Consider the following 25,439-nt stretch of genomic DNA (forward strand, 5'->3'; position numbering starts at 1 on the left):
ATAACCCCCACAGGCCTGTCCGCACGTCTATACCTCAGAACTTCGCTAATAGGAACTCGCGACAAGCTAGCTGTGTTCTACCTCCGAGCGCGCACGCACAAACTCCGTTCGATGAAAACCACGCTCTCCGAGCGTATCAGTATCAAAGAGAATCGTACTGGCTTTGCGCGGGCGGGTCCGTTCGCTGGTGCTTGCAGTTTTCTAATTCAGTGACTTTTTAATCCTTAAATTAACTTATAATACTTTTACATTTCTATGGACTCTCATTCACAATGTGGGTGTCTATTCTCCTTCGTCTACGGATGTGAAAGAAAAAGTACTGGAAATATTTTAGTTGATGTGCTTTGATTGAGTGTTTGGGAATTTCTGTGGACTCTCACTCACAACTCCAGAACTGGAAAACCCTGGTGGAAGTTGATTTCTGCGCATTTACTCACATTCTAGGACTTGTACATTTCTGTGGACCCACACTCACAATTCAAGGACCGTACAATTGTAGCTGAAGTTAACTTCTGTGGATTCACTCAAACCGTAGGACTTTCTTCAAATTTCTTGGGAATCGAATACAACTCCCACGCTGAAAACCCCCCACTCTGGTGTAGAGTGATTTCTGTGCAATCACTCACAAATCGTCGGTGGACTCTCAACTTACAAATTGACAACTGGGAAACTCTGGTGGAAATTGTTTTTTTTCTGCATTAACTCAAACATTCTTTGGACTCTTACTCGCAATTCGAGAACTGGACGAATCTAGTGGAGGACTGACATTTGTGTGGACCCTCATTCTATTCTAGGACTGTAAGATATAGTCGATTCCTCCCCGCCTACGAATATAAGAAAAAGAGACGCAATATTTGTGTCGGAGTGACTTTGCTGAGTATTCGTCGAATCCCCTTTCTCAAAGAGTTGATGATGGTGGTGCGTGTGTGAACATAACATTCTTTTACTGCTGTGCTGAAGGTAAGAGACACGGGGTTTTTCCTCTTCTGTATCTCGAAATTTACTTTACCTCTCACTGTGTTTCTCTTTCTGTCATTAGTTGGTAAGTTTGTTTCAATTTATTCTATACTAGTTCGATAAGTAAATGTTTGTTTGCCTTTCTATTTTCATACTTGTTTTTCTTTGCCTGTTTGTTAATTAGTCGGTTTGTTTGTATGTTTGTTTCTTGCTTGCTTTCTTTTCTTTTCTTCCTTGTTTCTTCATGTCGTTCTTTCTTTGTTTCTTCATGTCGTTCTTTCTTTGTTTCTTCATGTCGTTCTTTCTTTGTTTCTTCATGTCGTTCTTTCTTTGTTTCTTCATGTCGTTCTTTCCTTGTTTCTTCATGTCGTTCTTTCTTTGTTTCTTCATGTCGTTCTTTCCTTGTTTCTTCATGTCGTTCTTTCCTTGTTTCTTCATGTCGTTCTTCCTTGTTTCTTCATGTCGTTCTTTCTTTGTTTCTTCATGTCGTTCTTTCTTTGTTTTGTTTACTTTTTTTCTTTCTTTTCTCTTTGGCTTTCTTTGTGTCCGTATGTCTTTTCATGTCATTTATTTAACACGCTTTATTCCTCCCCCGTTTACTGCATGGTCTGTAAAATAAGGGAATAGATAACATGTAACTTTCTCGACACTTTTAAAACCTTCGGACCCTCACACACACACACACACACACACACACACACACACACACACACACACACACACACACACACACACACACACACACACACACACACACACACAGAGTTAAAACTAACGCATCATATCTGCTCCATGTATAATTTTCAAAAGAAGGCAAACAGATAAAATGACTGTGTATTTGTTGTTGGTGTAGTGACTGTTGTCCCTGAAGGAGATCTTGTGCAATCCTCTCTCACACACACACACACACACACACACACACACACACACACACACACACACACACACACACACACACACACATACACACACACACACGCACGCACACGCACGCACACACTATTAAACTGCATCAGCATAATTATCAGGGCAAAGCTGATTTACAATCATTAACCTACCCTAGAGCATGCGTATCAAGATTATACGTTAATTGGATCTGTGATCCAAACATGGCTTTTGGTCAATCGAGATGGAAGTTTATTCCACAAGCCTGTAGGGCGAGTGGAATAAACTGCCATCGAGATTGACCAAAAGGCATGTGTGGATCACAGATCCAATTAACATATATATCTCGACATTCACTGGTCTTAGGGTTTTTGTTTTCAAAGAAGAAAGAAACTGGCTTGAACACGGACCACTTCTCCGAGCAAAATCACAGGAGCTTGTATCCAACCACCGGTCGATAATTATTTACTCCTGCATGCTTATTATTTACTGCTGCATGCTTACCCTTACTATTACTACTACTTATTAGTAGTAAATAGTAGTAGTAGACTGTATGGAATAAGGAGTAAATATATGGAATAAGGAGTAAATAATGATCGACCGGCGATTGGATACAAGCTCCTGAGATACACACATACACACACACGCACAGACAGACAAAGTTTACCATCGCATAGGCTACACTTACGTGAGCCAAAAATGAGCGGGGGCCCGATAGCTCAGTTGGTAGAGAACTGGACTTGTGATCGGAAGTTCGCTGGTTCGAATTCGGTTCGAATTCGGGTCAGGACGGACACGGGTCAACTTAGACCCAGAGACGGAAGCCATGTCCCACCCCCGTTTCACCACAATGGCACGTAAAAGACCCTGGGTTATTCTGCCATAAGTGCAGATGGCTAATACCACCCAAACATGCATACACTTGTGTATTTCGTCAAAGCCACGAGGGCGTAAAACTCGAATCATATAACCCATATCTTGTCCTTTAGAGGCGAAATATTTAGCCTGTAGGACATAAAGCATTCCCTCATTCCAAAAAAAATCAGCATTGCTCCATCAAAGGTGCGTTCTCTTTGAACACTCCCCAGCTGCACTCAGGTTGAACAAACTAAACAAAAACAAACTGTAACTGCACGCTTCAATGACGGATTACAACAGGATATTATTACAACTTGACTGAAAAATGCCTCTCTTCACCCGAAAGGTTTTCTTTTGCGTCCGCCTTGCCCGGGTCGGACTTAATTCATATTGAGGTGGAAACTTTAGAAACCGAAGGATACACGCAGTTGCACACTTTGTGATGACGAGCTAGAAGCGCATTGACACTGCTGTGTCGGCGTGAGACCTTACAATTATCCATGAAGCGCAATGTGCTCCCTGGAATGCATAACACAAGTCACAAAGGAACACTCTCCTTAACTTTTTCTCTGTTTCTGTCTGCATCTGTCTGTCTGTCTGTCTCTGTCTCTCTGTCTCTCTGTCTCTGTCTCTGTCTCTGTCTCTGTCTCTGTCTCTCTCTCTCTCTCTCTCTCTCTCTCTCTCTCTCTCTCTCTCTCTCTCTCTCTCTCTCCACTCCAACAGGATCTCTTACTTAAAGAATGCCATTACAAACGGAATGCATTAAAGCCGCGTCACGAAGACATTACAGTTGAAACTTACTTAAGATCTTTGTATTCAGACAGACAGACAGAGTATCAGTGACCAAACGCATGAGTCGGCAGTATTTAACAAAATATGTTTTTAAAGACGCCTTTCTTTCTGCATACAATAACCCGGACACCACCTCTAATCGCTCTGACAGACATCCACACGAGATGTGTTTGTTTGTTTGCTTGCTTAACGCCCAGCCGACCACGAAGGGCCATATCAGGGCGGTGCTGCTTTGACATATAACGTGCGCCACACACAAGACAGAAGTCGCAGCACAGGCTTCATGTCTCACCAAGTCACATTATTCTGACACCGGACCAACCAGTCCTAGCACTAACCCCATAATGCCAGACACCAGGCGGAGCAGCCTCTAGATTGCCAATTTTAAAGTCTTAGGTATGACCCGGCCAGGGTTCGAACCCACGACCTCCCGATCACAGGGCGGACGCCTTTCCACTAGGCCAACCGTGTCGGTTCCCACACGAGGTGAGAAGACCCTTCTCCGCTTGGTAACATACCAACAATCTACAGCCTGGTGCATCCTGTGCACAGTTCATTCCTCAAGGCCTTTCTTAATGGAGCCCGAAGTTGACTTCGCGAAGACTTTACAAAGTTTCCTTACCAAAAATTCAGTGCAGCGAGCTCCGTGAAAAAGTCTCTTTACCTTCTTCTTCTTCTGCGTTCGTGGGCTGAAACTCCCACGTACACTCGTGTTTTCGCACGAGTGGATCTTTACGTGTATGACCGTTTTTACCCCGCCATTAGGGCAGCCATACGCTGCTTTCGGAGGAAGCATGCTGGGTATTTTCGTGTTTCTATAACCCACCGAACTCTGACATGGATTACATCTTTTCCGTGCGCACTTGGTCTTGTGCTTGCGTGTACACACGAAGGAGAATATGGCACTAGCAGGTCTGCATGCACATAAGTTGACCTGGGAGATCGGAAAAATCTCCACCTTAACCCACCAGGCGCGGCCGGGATTCGAACCCACGACCTTCCGCTTTGGAGGTCGGCGTCTTACCACCAAGCCATTGCGCCCGTCGTCTCTTTACCGAAAGTTCAGGGCCAAAGCTTCGTGCAGCGAGCCTCGTGAAGTAAACTTCGCGAAGTCGACTTCGCCCAATTAATATCAGGCTCCCACGTCAATCTGCGAAATTAATGAAGTCAGCAACAAATTCCAATTGTGCACAGTAAGCAGCATTGGAAAGGCTGTTGATCTTAAACTGGTTGAACTCTTTTATCCTTTCCAAAAGCCTGGACACAGCTGTTGTCGTGCAGAAAGGAAACAAAACTGAATCTGTCCTGAATATCCGAAAAGGTTGAAGGGACATGAACAACCAACAAGCAACCAACCAACCTGTGGAGGTGCACTTGAACCTTTAAAACAGAATGGAGGCATCTTTAAGCAAGTGATACTGACACTAAGTCATTCGCATGAAAGATACCAATATGAATAACGCACATGGCGAGCCGGAAAACATAATTACATGTGTTGTATGAGAAGCATGTAACCTAACAATAGACGAATTCCAAAAATAACTCTGTCGGGTTTGTATGGGTTGTGAAAGAGTGAATACCCTTGCTTTTACTGGGACAAACATTGGAGGGGCCAATCACTAGCGAGGGGTGCGTCTGAACCAAATGGACAGGAGCACATGTGAATTTATTTGTCCGAGAAAAAGCAAGGGTATTCACTCTTTAGCAACCCTTACAAACCCGACAGAGTTTTTTTCCGAACGTCGTCTATTTTACTGCATGGCACTGTACTGTAGTTACTGCATTGTGTCGTTTACTGCATGGCACTGTACTGTAGTTACTGCATTGTGTCGTTTACTGCATGGCACTGCACTGCACTGTAGTTACTGCATTGTGTCGTTTACTGCATGGCACTGTACTGTAGTTACTGCATTGTGTCGTTTACTGCATGGCACTGTACTGTAGTTACTGCATTGTGTCGTTTACTGCATGGCACTGTACTGCACTGTAGTTACTGCATTGTGTCGTGTTGTGTTGCTGAAGCGTGGTTATATATTGTCTCCCAGGTACGGATATATCCGTACCCAGTCATATGGCTCTATCTGACCTGGTACGGATATATATATGTACACACAGTCACTTCCTGTGTCGTGGATCTAACGCCTGTATTCCATCGTTTTAATACACAGTTCTACACAGTTACTACAATTCTGAGTGACCTGCTGCAGCACAGCTGGTCTGCATGGCTAAAAATAAATTGGTCAACATAGGTGGGGTAGAAAGTGTTAAGTATCCAGTCAATCGACAGAGAGCGAAAGAGAGAGTGAGTGACAGACAGACAGACAGACAGACAACAGACAGACAGGCAGGCAGACAGACAGGCAGGCAGACAGACAGACAGACAGACAGACAGACAGACAGAAAAAGAGACATAGACTGATAGAGAGAGATGTCAACACTTCGCTGAAGGTGTGATATTTTGAAACAAAATGATTGTCGATGACGTCAACCTTTCAAGAAAGCAAAATCACATGCGGTGCTTACCACCCACATTTGACGATACCTAACCTATTACACGAATGAGTTTCAATCGAGATGTTTTATTCCAGGATTTCCATCTCTTCCAACAGGATCTATTTTGATCACATTCGACACAAACGTCTTTCCATCAATGTAGAACTAGTTTTCCAGCTCATTCCAGCGTCGCGGACGACGCTGGTATCTGCGGTCGGGAAGACTTTCCACGAATTTGCCACAGGGCGCCGCCATGTTTTCTGTGCTCGACTGCGAGCAGACCACAGGCACATTACACCCAAAATTCTTGTAGGCATACACAGACGCAACATAGCATATACAGACAATAACACCCACAACACTTCAACTGCATATGAAAGGAATAAAAATAAATCCGCAAATCACCAGTTAGAAAAACAAGGAGTACCAAAGCGGCGTGCAGAAACTAAACTGACTCGGAGACTGAGAAGAAACATTTATCACACGATGTGGATAGCAAACATTAAAATAAAACAGATAAGTCAAGCAAAAAATAAACACAAATATCGAAAACACAATAAACAAAGGTAAAGAAAACAAAAAGAGATGCTTGCCGACAGTCAGTGTGTGTGTGCGTGGTTTGCCGTGTGCGTCAGCGGGGTGTGTGTGTGTGTGTGTGTGTGTGTGTGTGTGTGTGTGTGTGTGTGTGTGTGTGTGTGTGTGTGTGTGTGTGTGTGTGTGTGTGTGTGTGTGTGTGTGTGTGCGTGCGCGTGCATGCATGCGTAGGCTACGTTCTTGCGTGTGTGCGTTCGAATGAGAAAGAAGAGAGAGAGAGGATTGAACAATGAGGTCACATTCTCTGTTACATGAATACATATACACACACTGAAGGCTACTTCGGACACGAACACTTGCCAACAACTGTGGTTGGACATGCTTTTGAAATGTAATATTTTTTCGACATGATTTCTGGACATACGAATGCCGCTGTGTTGCCTACTGATGTTGCGAATGATGAAGGTTTTGAGTTGACTGACCTTGAGGAGGAATTGCATCAGGCGTTTATCGTCTCAAATTATATCCTTGCTACTTTTCAGGAGTCAACTATTGCCATTCATGGTAACTTGGATAGTCAATGTTTTTATTTGTTTGATTCCCATCAAAGAAACAGAAATGGTAACCATTCTTCAAATGGCGCTGCAGTTTTGATGTCATCAAGTTAATTCCTTTGCAGAATTGATTGATTTTCTCAAAAGCCATTATCAATGTGTTTATCAATTAACACCTGTTCATTTCTGTCCAACTGCAATGCAAACTCAATGTGGAGGAAACAAGGATTCATTACAAACAAGTCATCCCTGTACATCAACAGATTTATGTACCTCAATCAATACTGCTAGTATGAGTGACAGGAATCTAAAAGAAAAAACAACCAAACGCAAATGTACTACTACTTCTACGACTCGTTTGAATGTAAAACAGAAATGTAACACTATCTGTGACAATGACGGTTCTACGACTCGTTTGAAGGACAGTATAGATCGAACCTTAACCCACAACTACGACAATTTGTGTCAGACTTTTTTGAACAGGAAAATATGCCTCTGTTCAACAGTAACCAAAACATGGAAGATGTTTTTGAAACTTTACAGAAATGTAACACTAGCCTATCTGTGACAATGTTGCTTTTGAATTGAACCCACATTTGTTGAACAGGAGAGAATGTTCCTGTTCAACAGTGCCCAAAACACCGAATCTGACGTTTTTGAATCTTTTCTGTCATCTAACTGAATCTGACGTTTTTGAATCTTTTCTGTCATCTAACCCAATTGCTCATGACTTCATCGATCTTGAACATGCCTACTTTTCAAAGAAAGACAGACAAAAGCGAAATCTGCATGTTAGCCATCTGCCTGAAATGGTCAATGCACTTTTGTAAAATTGTCACAGCTGTTATGCACTTTTGTGAAATGGTCAGTGCTGTTGTGCACTTATGCAAAACTTGGTGCTGTGCTGTTAACATTTGAACAAAATGCATTTTGTTCAAATGTTTAGTGCAACTTGCTACTATATAATCGCTGTATGCGCTTTGTGGTAATAATGCACTGTTGTGAAAAGTTTGCGCTAAATGTTGGCACTATGCATCATTGTTGGAGCACCCTCCTGTAGATGCACCATGCTGAAAAATGTACTTATGAATCAAGCATTGACTGAAATAAACAATTTATATATCCAGCACAACATGCAATTCATTAACTTTTGACCCTAACCTTTAACACTTCCTAAAATAAATCTTTGGTGGACATTGCATCGACGCTGTTCATTTTGAATGAACATTTTTCTTGTCTTATGCTTGTGCCAGTATTTCTGGAACTTCCTGTCTCGGTTATATGAGGTCAAAAATAAGCCTCTGACGTAAAAACATAGAAAGAGGACATACTTATTTGAATCGTTCAGGCAGAAACCTTTAAATGTCAATTCTCGCAATTTCGATGCAGTGCGCACATCTTACAAAAGCAACTTGAGATAGTGGGGGGGGGGGGGGATGGGTGAGAGAGAGAGAGAGAGAGAGAGAGAGAGAGAGAGAGAGAGAGAGGGGAACGGGATAGGTAGAGAGAGACAGACATTGAGAGACACAGAGAGATACCGAGAAAAAGAGAGGGGGAGGGGGGGAGGGGGAGAGCGAAGAAAAAGTGGGAGGGAGACAGAATAAAAGAGAAAGAGAAAGAAACGGAAAGAAACAGAAAGAGAGATCTCGAGGTAGACGCGAGAAAGAGAGATCTCGAGGTAGACGCGAGAAAGAGAGATCTCGAGGTAGACGCGAGAGAGAGAGAGAGAGAGAGAGAGAGAGAGAGAGAGAGAGAGAGAGAGAGAGAGAGAGAGAGAGAGAGAGAGATAGAGAGAGAGAGACAGACAGACAGACAGACAGAGAGAGACAGAGAGAGACAGACTTAGACAGAGAGAGAGAGAGGATGGATGGACACGAACTGATCACAGCTGCTTCAAGGCACAATGTCGCACGAAAGTTCCAGGACGACCCCCCCCCCCCCCCCCCCCCCCCCCCCCTTCCCCAATCACCCACCCCCTACTATGCCTTATCCAAAGACACTCTCCCTGACTAAGACATTCAAAAGGACACTGTGAACATCAGGCAATTTTCCGCCATACCACCCCCCACCTCCCCCCCCCTTCCCGCCCCCCTCTTCTTCAAAAGACCAGGGCTAATTGTGACTGGCGGCGGGACGTATTGAGTAGAGGACAGGAAAGCTGCCCAAATGACGCGATTCAATCACTTTTCTCTTATCTCCAAATAGACTGCCCTTACCGTACCGCGGGGTGCAGGAATAAAGATTGCGACCCTAAGAATGGATACAAACGCTTGGATGGACACTTTAGGGAACACTGATGTACGTGCGTGTACAGAAATGCGCATGCGCGCGCGGAAACACACACACACACACACACACACACTGGGTACGACAGCATTTCTCTAGCAGGTCATTATGGACATCATTCAAGACTGGAGTTGATGCTCTGCCTGTTCCAAAATGTATGCAAATTACAGTATATGGATTTGGAACGGACTTATGGTTTCTCCGTCTTGAACTCTATCAGTCTGTCTCCATGTCTCTGTCTGTCTGTCCGCCTGTCTGTCTGTCCGCCTGTCTGTCTGTCCGCCTGTCTGTCCGCCTGTCTGTCCGCCTGTCTGTCTGTCTGTCTGTCTGCCTGCCTGCCTGCCTGCCTGCCTGTGTCTGTTTGTCTGTCTGTGTCTGTCCTCTCTTTTCTCTCTCTCTCTCTCTCTCCTCTCTCCCTCTCTCCCTCTCCCTCTCTCTCTCCCTCCCTCTCTCTCTCTCTCTCTCCCTCCCTCACACACACACACACACACACACACACACACACACACACACACACACACACAGCCCAACCCCTCATCCACACACACAAACACACGCACTCACTGTTCAACCTTCACAATATCAGGTCTATGAGAACAAGTGTATACATACATTGTTGTACCGCCTTGAAGTTGATTCGATCGTTCACCATCTGTGTCGAGTTATCCGCATGAACTCCTCGCCGATCGCTAAGCATCTATAAGGTGACAATACACAGTCCCGGTCAATTTTTACACGCACCAGCAGTCATTAGATCAATAGATCAAAAAGCACTTTGAAGCGGCAGCATCCGTTTTTTTAACTTCAAGAAAAATGCACTTCCGGTGAGTTTTAACTTTTCAATCGAAAACCGGAGGTAGTATTAAATGAACATTATTGTTCTAAAAAATTCATAGACGTGCTTTTTAATGCGCTTAAAATCGAAGCTATGCGACAGAACACTTTAGCTTTATTCTCGGCACTTTCAGCGGACAAAGATCAAGCTCGGAACATAGCAAGAGACAAAGGAAATAGTCAACCTTAGGTCCCAAAGTGCAAGCCATAAACGGAAGCCAGGCAACGCTCAATAAACTTCACGTGCCCTTTAGTTGTGTGGCCCCAAAACAAACCTTACCCGAGAAGTTTCCTTGGAGACTGATTTTAGCAACGAAAGACTAATTGTGTGAACTAAAGAATATACTTCATGTAAGACCCAACATTTTGTGCTCACCATAACCAAAAGCGTTTTAAGAAATTAATTAATCGAAAATACATACAATTTGAATCGTTTCCTCTGACTGCCAACCCTACCTTTCTGGAGCACGTTAAAATAAACTTACTCTTTTCCCCTTGGCCTTGAACTAGTCCGGTCAATTTTAACCATGTGACTACTGTGGAACAAAATCTGCACTGCAAAATAAGTAACTAACTGTTTTGGGAAACCTCGACCAAACCGAACGCAACACTTATCATGTGACAAAAAGGGTTTCAAACCGCTACAAGAGCTGCACAGTTCAGACTTGGGTTTGGAATGACGTCACCACACACCACGATTACGAACAAATCAGTGCTTGAAGGTTTAGTTATTCACATTTTTAACGATATGTTACAATGATCTTCCGGACTGTAAATTCTGAATGCAAACTATTCTTGTTAGGACTTCGTCCTCGTTTTTTTTACCAGTACAGTGACGAAACTCCCACGCATTTGCCCGATTAAAGATTTGAGTACCTCAATCTGCACGACATTTTCCATGCAAGCGTTATGAATAATTGCTCCCCCCCCCCCTCCCCAGAAATAAGTCGATCAGATAATAAGAATTTCTCGACTAAGAGTGTCTCGACTAAAATTTTGGTACCCAACTATTCAAGGAAGCGTCGACAAAATCGCGCGTGACATATTTTTACAATCAAGAACGGATCGAGCCATCAAAACGGAAACGCATAACTTCAATCTTCGGTTCTCAACATCAATATTCAAACCTCAGCTAGACCGTGACAAACCATTCTGGGACAGGTCCGAAACATGGAGCCGAACAAAGCATTCCTGATGTGGACGTGAAAGTCCCCAACTAGGTGGGAACCAGCCGCGGGATTGGAGTGGTTGAAATCACAAATAAATCTCAATTTCAACCAATCCGACGCAGCGGATGGCTCCCACTCCCCGCCCCCCCCCCCCCCCCCCCCCACCCCGCCTCCCGTTGGGTATTGTATCGGTTACACCAAACCATACATAAGCAAATGGCCCCAAAATCGAAAAACATACATAAATATAACGCCCCTACCCCCTCCCCATTTCCGTCCGTTAGAGTAATAATAACTGCTTGAAAGGAAATGAAGCACCACTGACAATCGCATCAGAGCCATCACATTACAGAAACATGCCGGGCGCTGAGCGCTATCCACGACGATACAGATGCCGTTGCGATCTCACACAAGGAACCCACTGCTGTTCCTTGACAATTGCCCCCATTAAGGCGATAGAGATCACCCGATCACTCGATTCTTTTTGAACTTCCAACGTGCCCTTCAAGCCTCAAATAAAATTTTAATTGGGAAAGTCGACTTCACGGAGCTGGTTGCACGAAGCTTTGGCACTTAATTATCGGTTAAAAAAATACTTCACAAAGTCGAGTTCGGGCTCAATTTAGGACAGCCTTTTGTCAGGTTCAGTTTTATCTCCAGAATCGTTTGCGATTGTCTTTGCTATTAAAATTTGCATTAACGTGTATTTAAACCACTACATAATTTTTGGAATGGGAATGTGTATGGTAATTGAGCTACCACGAACTTCAAAAACATGTTCTGCGAGCGATTCAGACTAAACTACTGGACCGATCTTTATGAAATTTGACATGAGAGTTCCTGGGTATGAAATCCCCATACGTTTTTTTCATTTTTTTGATAAATGTCTTTGATGACGTCATATCCGGCTTTTCGTGAAAGTTGAGGCGGCACTGTCACGCTCTCATTTTTCAACCAAATTGGTTGAAATTTTGGTCAAGTAATCTTCGACAAAGCCCGGACTTCGGTATTGCATTTCAGCTTGGTGGCTTAAAAATTAATTAATGACTTTGGTCATTAAAAATCTGAAAATTGTAAAAAAAAAAAAAAATTTTTATAAAACGATCCAAATTTACGTTTATCTTATTCTCCATCATTTGCTGATTCCAAAAACATAATATGTTATATTCGGATTAAAAACAAGCTCTGAAAATTAAATATATAAAAATTATTATCAAAATTAAATTGTCCAAATCAATTTAAAAACACTTTCATCTTATTCCTTGTCGGTTCCTGATTCCAAAAACATATAGATATGATATGTTTGGATTAAAAACACGCTCAGAAAGTTAAAACAAAGAGAGGTACAGAAAAGCGTGCTATCCTTCTTAGCGCAACTACTACCCCGCTCTTCTTGTCAATTTCACTGCCTTTGCCATGAGCGGTGGACTGACGATGCTACGAGTATACGGTCTTGCTGAAAAATGGCATTGCGTTCAGTTTCATTCTGTGAGTTCGACAGCTACTTGACTAAATATTGTATTTTCGCCTTACGCGACTTGGTTTTTTTTTTTTTTTGGGGGGGGGGGGAACATTTTAATTATTGACTTAACAAATCGTTGCGTTCACAGATATATCGACCCAGCGGTATTTTAAGTGCACAGACATACACTAATTAGACAAAACTTGTCTGACAAAATGTTCAGCCGCTTGCAGAGAAGACACAAGCGAATGAGGGCTTACAATAAGTAAAACAAATCTTTTTATATATACTGTATTATATATATATTTTTTTTAATTCTCTTTTTTTATCTTTTTTTTTACATGTATAGGGTTTACATTACATTACATCACATACACAATGGGACTATTACAACACACAGGGGGTGGGGGTGGGGGGTGTTCATGGCTTGGTGGTCGCAGTATCTATATATATATATATACGACTAGTGTCTGTCTGTCTGTCTGTCTGTCTGTCTGTTCGCGATGCACGGCCAAAGTTCTCGGTGGATCTTTTTCAAATTTGGACACCGTATTCAGCAACACCCCGGACACAATATCATCGATGAGATATTTCAACACGTGCTCTCAGCGCGCAGCGCTGAACCGATTTTGGTTTTTCTGTTCATTTCACCATTCCCAGTAACTCTTCCTTATCTTCTCCAGTGTTTTGCGTTTATCTCCCTTCCTTCGTGTGGCTTCAATCCATATTTCCGTTTCTACGTTACTATTTTTAGAATGTCACTGCGCTGTCCAGAACGCTTCCCTTGCACCCGTAAGTTGTTCTTACTGTCAAAGTGAAAAGGTCGAATCAATTTATAGCCACGCGAAAAATACACTGTCACCTATCTCTATATATTTATAGATATAGATATACATATATATATATACGGCTTCTCTGTGTGTGTGTGTGTGTGTGTGTGTTTGTGTGTGTGTGTGGGCAACACCTGAGGATTGTAGAGTTCTGTTTGTGATGGGGTCTAGCGGCTTTTGTCTGTCTGTATGTCTGGCATTTGAGAAGCCACAACAGATAATATAGGGCTAAGAAATAAGCTCTAAAATTCTCAATCCCGTTTGACAGGACTTCGCCTTCAAAGGTGATTGTGGTGAACCGCCACGCTGTCTGTCTCTGTCTCGCGATTCACCCCGGCGAAGCCGGGTATTCCTCTAGTCTCTCTCTATATATACGACTAGTGTCTGTCTGTCTGTCTGTTCGCGATGAACGGCCAAAGTTCTCGGTGGATCTTTTTCAAATTTGGACACCGTATTCAGCTACACCTCGGACACAACCTCATCGATGAGATATTTCAACACGTGCTCTCAGCGCGCAGCGCTGTGCGTGCTGAACCGATTTTTTTTGTGTGTGTGTCTGGATCCACTACCAGTAACTCTTCCTTATCTTCTCCAGTGTTTTCAGCCGCGATTATCTCCCTTCCTCCGTGTGGCGTCAATGCATATTCCCGTTACTACGTTACTATTTTTAGAAGGTCACTGCACGTTATTATTTTTAGAAGGTCTCCAGTGTTTTGCGCGTTTATCTCCTTTCCTTCGTGCGCAGCCTGGTATTCGGCTCTACTTCTTCCCGGCGAAGCCGGTACCCGGCGAAGCGGGTAATCATCTACTCCAAAATATATAAAGGAAAAAGAACCTAAGGGTTATATCAAAACATGAACATACATGCGCCAATCCTTGAAAAATGTATCTAGTGTATTATTCATAGCTGCGTTGTACTTTTCCCAAATAAATCTTTGCTTAAAATTTCTATTAAATGTCTGAAAATGAGGGATCTTTTTGTTCATTTTGGAAATATACATGTGATGTTTGGCACAAATTACTAACACATCAAAAACGTTATCGGTGACTACATTGTTCGCCACTCCAAATAGAACCAGTTCTTTGGACAGTGTTATATTGTCACAATGGGTGCAGTTTGCCTTTAACCAATGTACACATTTTATTCAAAAAGTCTGCACTTTATCACATTCCCAAAACATATGTATGAGGGTTTCTTCATCTCTACCGCAAAATGTACACAATGGCGTATCCACAATTTTTCGCAAAAATAGAAACCGTTCTGTCGGCAAAATTCTGTACAATAATCGATACTGGAACCATCTCAGACAGGCATCCTTTGTTGTTTTAAAGACATGTTGAAAAATAACCTTCTTATCTAACAGTCTACGGATTCAGACCATTTTTCAATACATTTTGAGACAGTAACATGTTCAGTCAATTGTTGGTAAATAAATTGTGTCTTACGGAAATACACAACCGGACAGCGAAGAGTAAACACAAATATAACCTTGTCAGATTTACCACGACATTAACACATATAGAGACAGAAATCAGTACACATACACCTACTAATTTCATAACAAATTCGTTTGGCGACAATCGCCTTGACGAAAAGGGGAGTTCATGGGACAATGCTGTTTTTATATGTTATACTCTTACTTTCTCCCAAGCGCAAGACAAATTCTTCCATGAAAATTGAAGCCAATAAAATTTGAGTTGAGTTGAGTTGAGTTGAGTAAAAGTGGCCGGAGTATGGGAGGCCAAAGGCCGATGAAGAAGACGCTTGGGTTTTTTGGGAGGGATCAGGAAGGGAATCCCCAATGCCAGACAGCGTTCCTTGTACAGCTTCCTCCGATTTATTTCCTTTCTCCTCCGGGTATGGTTTCTTCTTGGTCCATGCGGGACCTCGATCCCTCTTCTTCACACTTTGTCTTTGATTGTTTCTCTTTCATTTTCTTACTTTTCTCAAATTCCTCTCCATGTGCATTTTATTCATATCCATAAAAGAGTCGGCACAATTCCCGTGCAAATCCAGTCATCACAAGTTAAAATGCTGCCTCTGTACGCGAAACAAGCACAAATGTGGCACCATGTGGTGCTCATCCGTTTCGCAGACTTGCCCAATTCACAATTTGAATGTCTCTACACTTCCCATCACCATCCCTCACCGACAGCGACATTTGATTCATACTGAACTCAATAAATACAAAATGTATAAAAAATAAATATAGAAACGCAGTCCTGCATAAATAACGAACGCTCGTCCATACACACAAACACACAAAAAACACAAAAACACTACCGTTAACGCATGACTGATTTTGCTGACTGTTCCTTCGCCTGCCACTCATTCTCCTTCGCATTGACAACAAAGAAAAAGCTAAATTAAATTAAGCAAAAATACGGAGAATAATCGTGTTTAAGCCCTTCAAGGTGGCTCAAATTTGCCAAGAGCAGAACTAATCTATTTCTTTAATTGAGGAAAAAGAGTGGTGGTTTTTTGTTTTTTGGAGGGTTATTTTTATTTTTTTTAAGCTCGTTATTTTGCATGGAAGCATCCCCGATTTCGACACATTCAATGGCCAATTCACCAACACACGTTGTGCGCAAGAACGGCAACTCTGTCGATAGCACGCTAGAATTGGCACGTGACAGGATTGCACCAATGAAATGACGGCAACCGTATCCGGTCATGGAAGCTCTTTTGCCGCAAAAAGTCACTATTCGTCTTTAATTCAGAGACTGCAGCTTGAACGGAAAAGGCCAAAAATCTGGACGGCCAAGATTTGCGCTGACCAGGTCGCTGAGTAAAAAAAAACATGCTAAAGTCGCGTAGAGGCAGAAGAGCCCGGTCTCCATTTTATTTCGCGTGGCCCGCATTTTAACGAGGAAAAATATAGCTTCAAAGGTCGTTTGCAACAAATTGAATGTGCTATTTGACAAGAAAGCTTTTTTTTCTAATCATGCCTTAATTCTTTTCACGTAACTGGACACAAAATCAAGCAAGAAACGACGTCTTAAAAAAAAAAAAAAAAGGACCATTTTTGTGCTCACGATAATTGGAGTCAGATGCACAATCCCGTACCAAAAGAGAGAGAGAGAGAGAGAGAGAGAGAGAGAGAGAGAGAGAGAGAGAGAGAGAGAGAGAGAGAGAGAGAGAGAGAGAGAGAGAGCTGATCATGATACACCCTTTTCACATTGGAAAGTAAGGGGCGGGTGATCGAACGATCCGAGATTTTAGTGTACACAATAATAATTAACACATGATGAATCTGCAAAAGTTTGACTCTTGAAAAGCAATTCCATGTGTGTGCGTCTGTGTGTGCGCGTGCGTGCGTGTGTTAGTGTGTGTGTGTGTGTGTGTGTGTGTGTGTGTGTGTGTATGAGAGAGCGTGCGTTTGTGAGTGTATGTATGTGTGTGTGTGTGTGTGTGTGCGTGCGTGCGTGCGTGTGTGCGTGCGTACGTGTGTGTGTGTGTGTGTGTGTGTGTGTGTGTATGTGTGCGTGCGTCTGGGTGTGCGTGCGTCTGGGTGTGCGCGCGTACGTGCGTGCATGCGTGCGTGCTAGTGTATGCGCGCACGTATTTTTTCCCCACATGCCGGAGGTAGGTTCCCTTAACAGTCCTGACAACAATTTGTTTACGAGATCTGCATCCGATGTTTACTCATGCGTTCCCCCCCCTCCCCCCTTTCCCCGGGTACATCCTAATTTACTTCCATGGTCTGCCGCACGTGCTGGGTAGGCCTACATCCTAATTTACTTCCATGGTCTGCCGCACGTGCAGGTGTTCATCTGCATGACGCACGCCCCCACTCCACTCCTCCGACTCCCCTCCGCAAGCACTTTTCATTGTCATCGGAGCTGTTTTAATTTCTGCCGGATGTTTAAACCTGCATATTGCGTAACGCAGTCACGCTTCTGCAGCAGCTGCCGGTAGAAACTTCAGACAGTTGAGAAAATGTTCACCTGCCGTATCTTTGTGCTGCCCCCACACCAACGATTCCAGATAAGGTGCGTAAACAAGTCGTTTAACAGACGAATTTCGGGGGGAAAGCTTTGTCGGGTTTGTATGGGTTGTGAAAGAATTGTTTCTCTTGTAAACATTGAGGCAAGCTTTCCCACGTGCCATTATAGGCCAGTCACTAACCAGGAGCGTGCATGGCCCGTCATGGGATTTCCTTGTCATCGCCCGTTACTGGGTCGAGTATGGCGGGGTAACCCATTTCGGGCGCAAATAGTAGACGATGGACCTATTAAGCGAGAGTGCAGGTGTGGCGTCACGGTCTGTAGAGCTCAGACACATCGACACAGTTCTAGCATTTAGCGCACACATGCAAGTAAATAACACTAAAACGTCACACAAAAACGAATCATGCGCGCATGCACGCACACCCACACGCACGGCACACATACACGCAAGCACACATACACAAACAAAGCCAATGTGGTTACTAAACCCACCTTCTAGGCCACCAGCATTCTCTCTGCCTGTCTGGGTCTGTCTTTCTCTTTCTCTCAATACATGTATGTCTCTCTGTCTCTATGTGTTTGTCTCTATGTGTCTGAGCTCTACTAACCCTGACCCCACACTTGCACTGTCTGTCTGTCTGTCTCTCTCTGTCACTTTGTCTCTGTCTCTCTCTCTGTCTCTCTGTCTCTGTCTCTGTCTCTGTCTCTGTCTCTCTCTCTCTCTCTCTCTCTCTCTCTCTCTCTCTCTCCGCCTGTCTGTCTCTTTGTCTCTGCCCTTCCCCATATCTGCCCTTCTCCATCTCTGTCAGTCTGTCTGTCTGTCTGTCTGTTTGTCTCTGTCTCTGTCTCTCTCGCCCTATCTGTCTGCATGTCCGTCCAGTTCTGTGAGGGAAAAAAGTGTTTGTGTGTCCATGTGCCCACGCAGGTCTTTCTGTCTGCGACTTAGAAACGCCTTCGTGCACAAACCTATTTTTCGCCAAACCCGAACATGGCATACAGGCACTTTCTCCCCAAACGGCAAAATGATATTTTCGCTATGCCACGCGTCCGCTAGTTCTTCATGGGAAAACCATCCGTCATATATCAAAGATTTGGCGCCAAAAGGTGGCAACTTTCTCCGTGTGTTTATACACTGGTTGCACTTTTCTGCCAGAGGAACCGTCAACGTTCCGTTTTCTAATCAATTTATATCAGCAGTTATCGTAAAACATGTTTTGCAATGGCATGGAAAAAACGAGATTTCTGTTTATAACACTCGTTTTTCATCTTGGCGGTTTCGGAATGTTCTTCTGTTTTCTCTATGTAATTTGTTGTTATTCCTCCCTTCCTCCTCTCGAAACAGCTCTCATCATAACTCAAACAATAGCACGAAATTGTATACTTCTCGTGGCTTCCTGAAAAAAAATCATTCTCTTTGATAAAAAGAAGTCAGTTCTTTATGAAAGAAGTTATGCATTTTGTAACATGTGTAAAAAAATAAAAAAAAAAAGAAGAAAACAAATGCAACCCTTTTCATGCATGCAGAGTTTGTATGGATGTTCCGGTGCATTCACATTATGACAGATGCTGATGTGTGGGGGTTCCGCAGTAAAGATAACAAGTTACAAAATTAAACAGAAAGAAGCTCGAAGACGCTTGAAAACAGCACACACCTTCCTTCCCGTGAAAACTACATTGTAAATCCCCAACGATCTATCCAGATTTTTACAAAGGATAAGAGCATCCTTCCACATGGAAATACACAAAATATCAACAGCCTGGCTGCTTCCTGTGCAGAGTGGGAATGATGCGTTGAATCAAATTCGTAAGCGACATAGATGTACAATATGTGTATTGTTTTTAATCCATCTCTACACAGAAAACAGCCAAGCTGAATATTATTCATGATGTCAATATGTGTATTGTTTTTAATCCATCTCTACACAGAAAACAGCCAAGCTGAATATTTTTCATGAGTGTCCGAGTGGAAGGATATATTATGCCATAAGCGTTTCCGACGCTTGGAGCTTTGTATGGGACTTTCTCTACAGTAAAGCTATGTGTAATTATGATTATCTAAAAGCGTGGACATAGCTGCGCTGTTGCACATGATAGTTTACACATGAAGAGAAATTACCGTCAATAAAACCAGTAAACAAAAAAGCTTATTAATCCTGTTATTAAAAAAACTCAATTTTTATTTGTTGCAGAAGGACACATCCACGACCTACAGCAAGCGCCATCGACCACAACTACCTATCCTTCAGACATATAGCTAGCCAGCGAACGAGAAGAAGAAGACAAAGCTACCCCATCCAAGCCCCGCAAGCCTTTTCACGATCCGGCAAGAGCAAACTAACGTTCCAGTTGCACGAGTCAAACGTTAAAAGCGGCTTTAAAGTGTTCTTCTCAAGGTTGTGACAGCAACTGTGATATCCTATCAGAAATATCCAGGAGTTCTGGTGCTGTGAACTTGCATATATTACAAATCCGGAGAAATTAAACTGCGTTTGAAAGTTATATGAACTGCCTCGGTGTGAACTGTGGACTGGTTCACAGACTGTGCAACTTGCTTTGACTTCATCACGTACAGTTTTATAATCTGACCAAACCCTTAGCACTAAGAGAGTGAAACGTGTGAAACAACGACAAAAAAATCTATAACAGTTTTGTTCAGAATCCAAAATACGTGTAAGAATCAGAATTGCTGGTAAAGTTAATAGGTTCAAGCAGCCGTGAGTCTATTTTCTGCTCGGCTACATCGGGGTATCATCGTGATCTCTTATTTGCTGCCTCGATATCGTAGTCAATGGACGTTTTCTGAACACTTTGGCCGGTTTGTGCATCTAGGTATTACCTGGATACTGTGATACAACTGAAACGATATGAGAACAACAGTGGTAATATTGGCTCAACACAAACACTGAAATGGTGCTTTTTCTGCAGATAAGAAAGCGTTAAAGAAGAACTGTCTATAAACTCTTGTGTCGTCCTTGTGCTGAAACCATGGCAACGAGCACGTCAGCAAGCGTGGACTCCGCCTCAGGTCTGGTGGCGTTCGGGGCCTCCCCGTGGCAGGACCTCACCAACAGCAGTACCAGCTACACCAGCAACACCGTCAACCTCAGCGGACGTGGGCAGGAGGATGTGATGGACACGCTGGGGCAGGAGACGGTTGCCATGACGGGGTTCATCTTGTACGGCATCGTGGGCAACGTGCTGGTGGTGCTGGGGTTGCTGGGCAACACGCTCTCCATCGTCGTCCTCTGCAACCGGCGGATGAGGTCGTCCACGTCGTACTACCTGACGTCACTGGCGGTGTACGACAACTTCATCCTGGTCGCCATGCTGTTGTTCTTCAACCTACAGGCCTTGGGCATCCGGGTGCCGTCCATAGACCAGGCCTACAAGGACTACATCATCCCCGTCATGATCCCCCTCGGCTACCCGCTCAGCCTCACGGCCCAGATGGGATCCATCTACACCTGCGTGGCCTTCACCGTGGAGAGGTTCGTGGCCGTGTGTCGTCCCCTGCACGCGGCCAACACGTGCACCAAGTCGCGCGCTAAGAAGGCTATCCTCGTCATCTTCCTCTGGTCGCTGCTCTACAACATCCCGCGTTATTTCCACTACGAGGTGCACAAAGTATGGAGCAACGACACGGGGAGATATGACAACGTCATGCAGACCACAGACTTCGGCGAGAACGAGGTGTTCCAGCACCTCTACATCATCTCCTTCCAGCTCATCTTCATGTTCCTGCTGCCCTTCCTCATCATTCTCGTGCTCAACACGGCCCTGCTCCGAGCCATCAACCGCTCCAGGAAGCAGCGGCAGGAGATGTCCACCACGGACACGCGGGAACACAACCTGACGGTGATGCTGGTGGCCGTCATCGCCGTGTTCCTCGTGTGCCAGTTCCCCACCATCGTGGACAACATTCTGGTGGCCATAGTCGGGGAGCAGCGGCACAATGCGGTGCTGCAGTACCAGATGCTCTACATGGTGTGCACGGTGCTCGTCACCATCAACTCCTCGCTCAACTTCGTGCTCTACTGCCTCTTCGGCAAGAAGTTCCGCATGGTGCTCAGGCACATCCTGGGGCTCAAGAACAGCGGGCGGAAGTCGTGTCAGTACCGCAGCACCATCTACCAGTCGCGGATGAACGGGACCAAGGTGTCGCAGTGTACCACCTACGACATGGAGGTGTCGCTGGTATGACGGTGCGTCGTCTCCTGTGGCGTCGTCTGTCGCAACAAGGCCGCAGGGGTCAGTCGCCACGCCCACACGTCCACTGACCTGTCCAGGCCTCTGACCACTTGCCACAGGACCGCCTCCTGGCCCCTCGTCATGCAACGTGACTTTGTGTCGCCGCACCGTTCGCTGTAGACTGTGAGGGAGCTCCGGTAACGTGAGCGGGTCTACGAACTATCACCTCACCGTTTGATGTAGACTGTGAGGGAGGTCCGGTAACGTGAGCGGGTCTACGAACAATCACCTCACCTCACTGTTACGTTAACGGGTCTAAGGACAGGCACCCTGGCTGCATGTCACCTCGCCGTTCGCTGTAGACTGTAAGGGAGGGACTTGACTGTCCAGCCTAGGAAAGCTTACTTCAACGGGTCCATGGGCATGCACCCTGACTTAATAGTTTCTCCTCATTGTCCATAGTAAACCATGGAGGAGACCTGAAGAACGTTTCTTCCTGGCGCGGGTATACGGTCACACACCAAGACTTTGTCTATAACAATCGTTCGCTGTACACTGGGAGGGACTTTTGACTGTCCAGCCGAGGACACCCCAAAGAGTCCTAGTACATGCACCCTGACCTTTGGTCTCTCCTCGTCGGTCGTTATAGATGCCGAGAGGAAGACCTGGATTAACTCTGCCCCAAATCAGGGCTGTCTTCAAGAATGCCCCTGTCCACTCGCTGTACACAGTGAGTGAGGAGAACTCTCACAAGCCATTTGACTGTTCGAGCAAGGGTAATTGTTTCTGGCATGGGACGTGTGTCTTAACGTTCTCTCTCCTCACCATTCGACGTAAACAGCGAGGGATGGGACCAGAAGAAACTCTCTTCAGCTCTTTGAATCACCGGCATCAGGACTGTTTCAATTCACAGGCCCATCCCGACACCTCGTTCACCCTTTGCGCTCGCTCTAACTACGGAAAGGCCAGGTTCCGTAAAATGTCAAGCGTTGGACTGCTCCTATGAAAGACTGCTCCTTGACACGGGCCAATGGGAAATGCCTTCTCTAATTTGTTCGCCGTAACTAAAGGAGGGGAGGGGGGTGTCGGAGGAGGAGAAGAGATGAGCTAAAACAAAAGCCGAGTCCGATGTCTCCTGACACGGAGCTATGAACAAAGGTCTCACACCTCAGCATTTTCATCTGGTCAACTTTGCAAGCTTGGACCAGTGTTATGACAGAGACATGTCTATACATTATTATCTATTTGATAATCACTGACACGAGAAGACAGCAGGGTTATACTACACATGATCACAATCAGCAGCATATTTTGGACGACAATGATGTCGCTTCAACAAAAACATAGAACAACAACGTTCCCAGTAAAGACACCCTCAGTGTCGACCATCTGGTAGATGTGTCCAGGATTTTACATGAGATAAGACCATCTTTCCGTTTAGACACATACGAAAATTCAACTGCCTGGCTGTTTACAATGCAGTGGGAACTTTCTGACGATGGGGCACGAAAGTCGCTTGTTCATTCCAATGCTTGTTTTTCTCTGAGGTGCAAGGAACCTGGTTCTCGCTTACTCTTGTTGCACATGTCGTAATCATTTAGAGCGCTTATGTTCCTATGTTTCTCAGAATTATTTTCGCATCATACATCTATGTTAATCTGAGAGGTTCATTCAGACAAATAAAACCCAACCCTGCACAGGAATCAGGCTGCTAATCGTTCGTGTGTGTTCAAAAGGGTGTCTTTATCCCAAATAAAACACTCAACAGATCTTTGCCTGTGTGCATGGTCGTTTAAACGCAACCGTCGGACGCTGAAGAAGCAGAACGGAAAAATATACCTTTAAAAATAACGTCAGCGTGTGTTTTTATGTTACTGACTGCACGTGAACGAGTTTCTCAGGCCTGTCTTTTGAAAAGTGCTGTACATCGTTTCTATGTTTCACTGTCATTTCCATGAAATACAGATCTAGATTTACGGGGAAAAAATCGTTGAAAAAAGTGAGAAAAAATCGGTTTCCTTTCGTTCTGCTCTGCTGGTCTTACCGGTATATGAGAAACAAGAAGAGCAAACGCTCGATCGAGTCACTTTCGCAGTTCTGAATATTATATGAGGCATCAGATGGACAGGAAGAAATTGCTATTCACAACACAATGAGTCACGTTCACATAAAATTTGAGCCCGGTCACTTTTATAGTTTCCGAGAAAAGCCCAACGTTAAGTTGTGTGTTGCCGAACAGAAAAGGCTAGTTATCTCCCTTGTTTTTCTGATAACGTTCGTAAAAGGCTACAGATGTAAATACTTTGATGTAAAGAATAATCCTACAAAGTTTCAATCACATCCGATGAACTTTGTCAAAGATATAAAATGTCTAATTTTTCCTTTGACGCTGACCTGTGACCTTGAAAAAGGTCAAAGGTCAACGAAACCATCGTTAAAGTGTAGAGGTCATTGGAGGTCACGACTAAACAAAATATGAGCCCGATCGCTTTGATAGTTTCCGAGAAAAGTCCAACGTTAAGGTGGTGTCTACGGACGGCCGGCCGGACGGCCGGCCGGACCGGACAGACTAACACTGACCGATTACATAGAGTCACTTTTTCTCAAGTGACTCAAAAATGAAAAAATTGTGTGTGTTTGTACAAATTTAATGTTATTTTTTGTTAACGTCCAGTTGGACGTGTGTGTGTGTGTGTGTGTGTGTGTGTGTGTGTGTGGGTGTGTGTGTGTGTGCGCGCGTGCTTGTGTGTATATGTGTGTGTGTGCGCGCGTGCTTGTGTGTATATGTGTGTGTGTGTGTGTGTGTGTGTGTGTGTGTGTGTGCGCGCGCGCGCTTGGGCGTGAGTGCAAGCGTGCTAGCGAGCGTGGGTGCGTGCGTGCGTGCGTACGTACGAGAGAGCTTGCGTGTGGCAGAGATAGAGACTTAGACACAGACTTCTTATGTGCATATATGTGTGCGTACGCGCATGCGTCAGAGCGTATGCGAGTTTGAGTTCGTGCACTTGTTGACCTGCGTTTATCTCGTGTCTCTGTGAGCTTCAACATTCATCATTCCTTTGTCATTTGTATGTGCCTTTTACGTAAATGGTTTTGTGTTGCTCTATTTCGTTGACATTAATAGCATTATCATGTATTTTGTATAATGTCTCTTATATTAAGACAACGGTCAGTTTATTTTGTCATTTTCGATGTTGATTTTCATTAATTTGTTTCAGATGTCCTTTGTCACAGCTGTTTTTTGTTGTTGTTTTTTGTTTTGTTTTTTAAACGACTTCCTTTATTTAATTTTGCAAATTTAATTTGTGTGGTAAATATTATATTTTTGAATATTGTTTGGTCTGCTGCAAAATAAACTAAACAGGCGGATACCAGTGTGTGTGTGTGTGTGTGTGTGTGTGTGTGTGTGTGTGTGTGTGTGTGTGTGTGTGTGTGTGTGTGTGTGTGTGTGTGTGGTCTGTGTGTTTGGTGTGTGTGTGTGTGTGTGTGTGTGTGTGTGTTTGTTTACGAGTGCACATGGTACACACACAAAATTAAAATTAAAACATAACACAACAACAACTTAATCCTCCAAAATTAAGCAGTCCTCTTTAAAAATGTTGTCGGAAAACCAAGCTTTTTTCCCCAGCTGCCATTTCATGTCCAAAAA

The 25,439-nt window shown here is 44.1% G+C and overlaps 1 protein-coding gene across 1 annotated transcript; it reads left to right on the plus strand.

The window, feature by feature from the left end:
- The first annotated feature begins 160 nt into the window (after positions 1 to 160).
- Positions 161 to 25,162, plus strand: LOC138969554 (FMRFamide receptor-like). The gene is made up of 2 exons (XM_070342385.1): positions 161 to 960; positions 19,795 to 25,162. Exon 2 carries the CDS (start codon positions 20,591 to 20,593, stop codon positions 21,803 to 21,805), a length of 1,215 nt encoding a protein of 404 aa, XP_070198486.1. The 5' UTR covers positions 161 to 960; positions 19,795 to 20,590; the 3' UTR covers positions 21,806 to 25,162.
- The last annotated feature ends 277 nt before the right edge of the window (positions 25,163 to 25,439 follow it).

The sequence above is a fragment of the Littorina saxatilis genome, linkage group LG1, assembly GCF_037325665.1.
Source record: "Littorina saxatilis isolate snail1 linkage group LG1, US_GU_Lsax_2.0, whole genome shotgun sequence".
NCBI lineage: Eukaryota > Metazoa > Mollusca > Gastropoda > Littorinimorpha > Littorinidae > Littorina > Littorina saxatilis.

Bases quoted from the DNA above. Each gene is read 5' to 3' on its own strand.
- LOC138969554 (XM_070342385.1), top strand. From the start codon at position 20,591: ATGGCAACGAGCACGTCAGCAAGCGTGGACTCCGCCTCAGGTCTGGTG.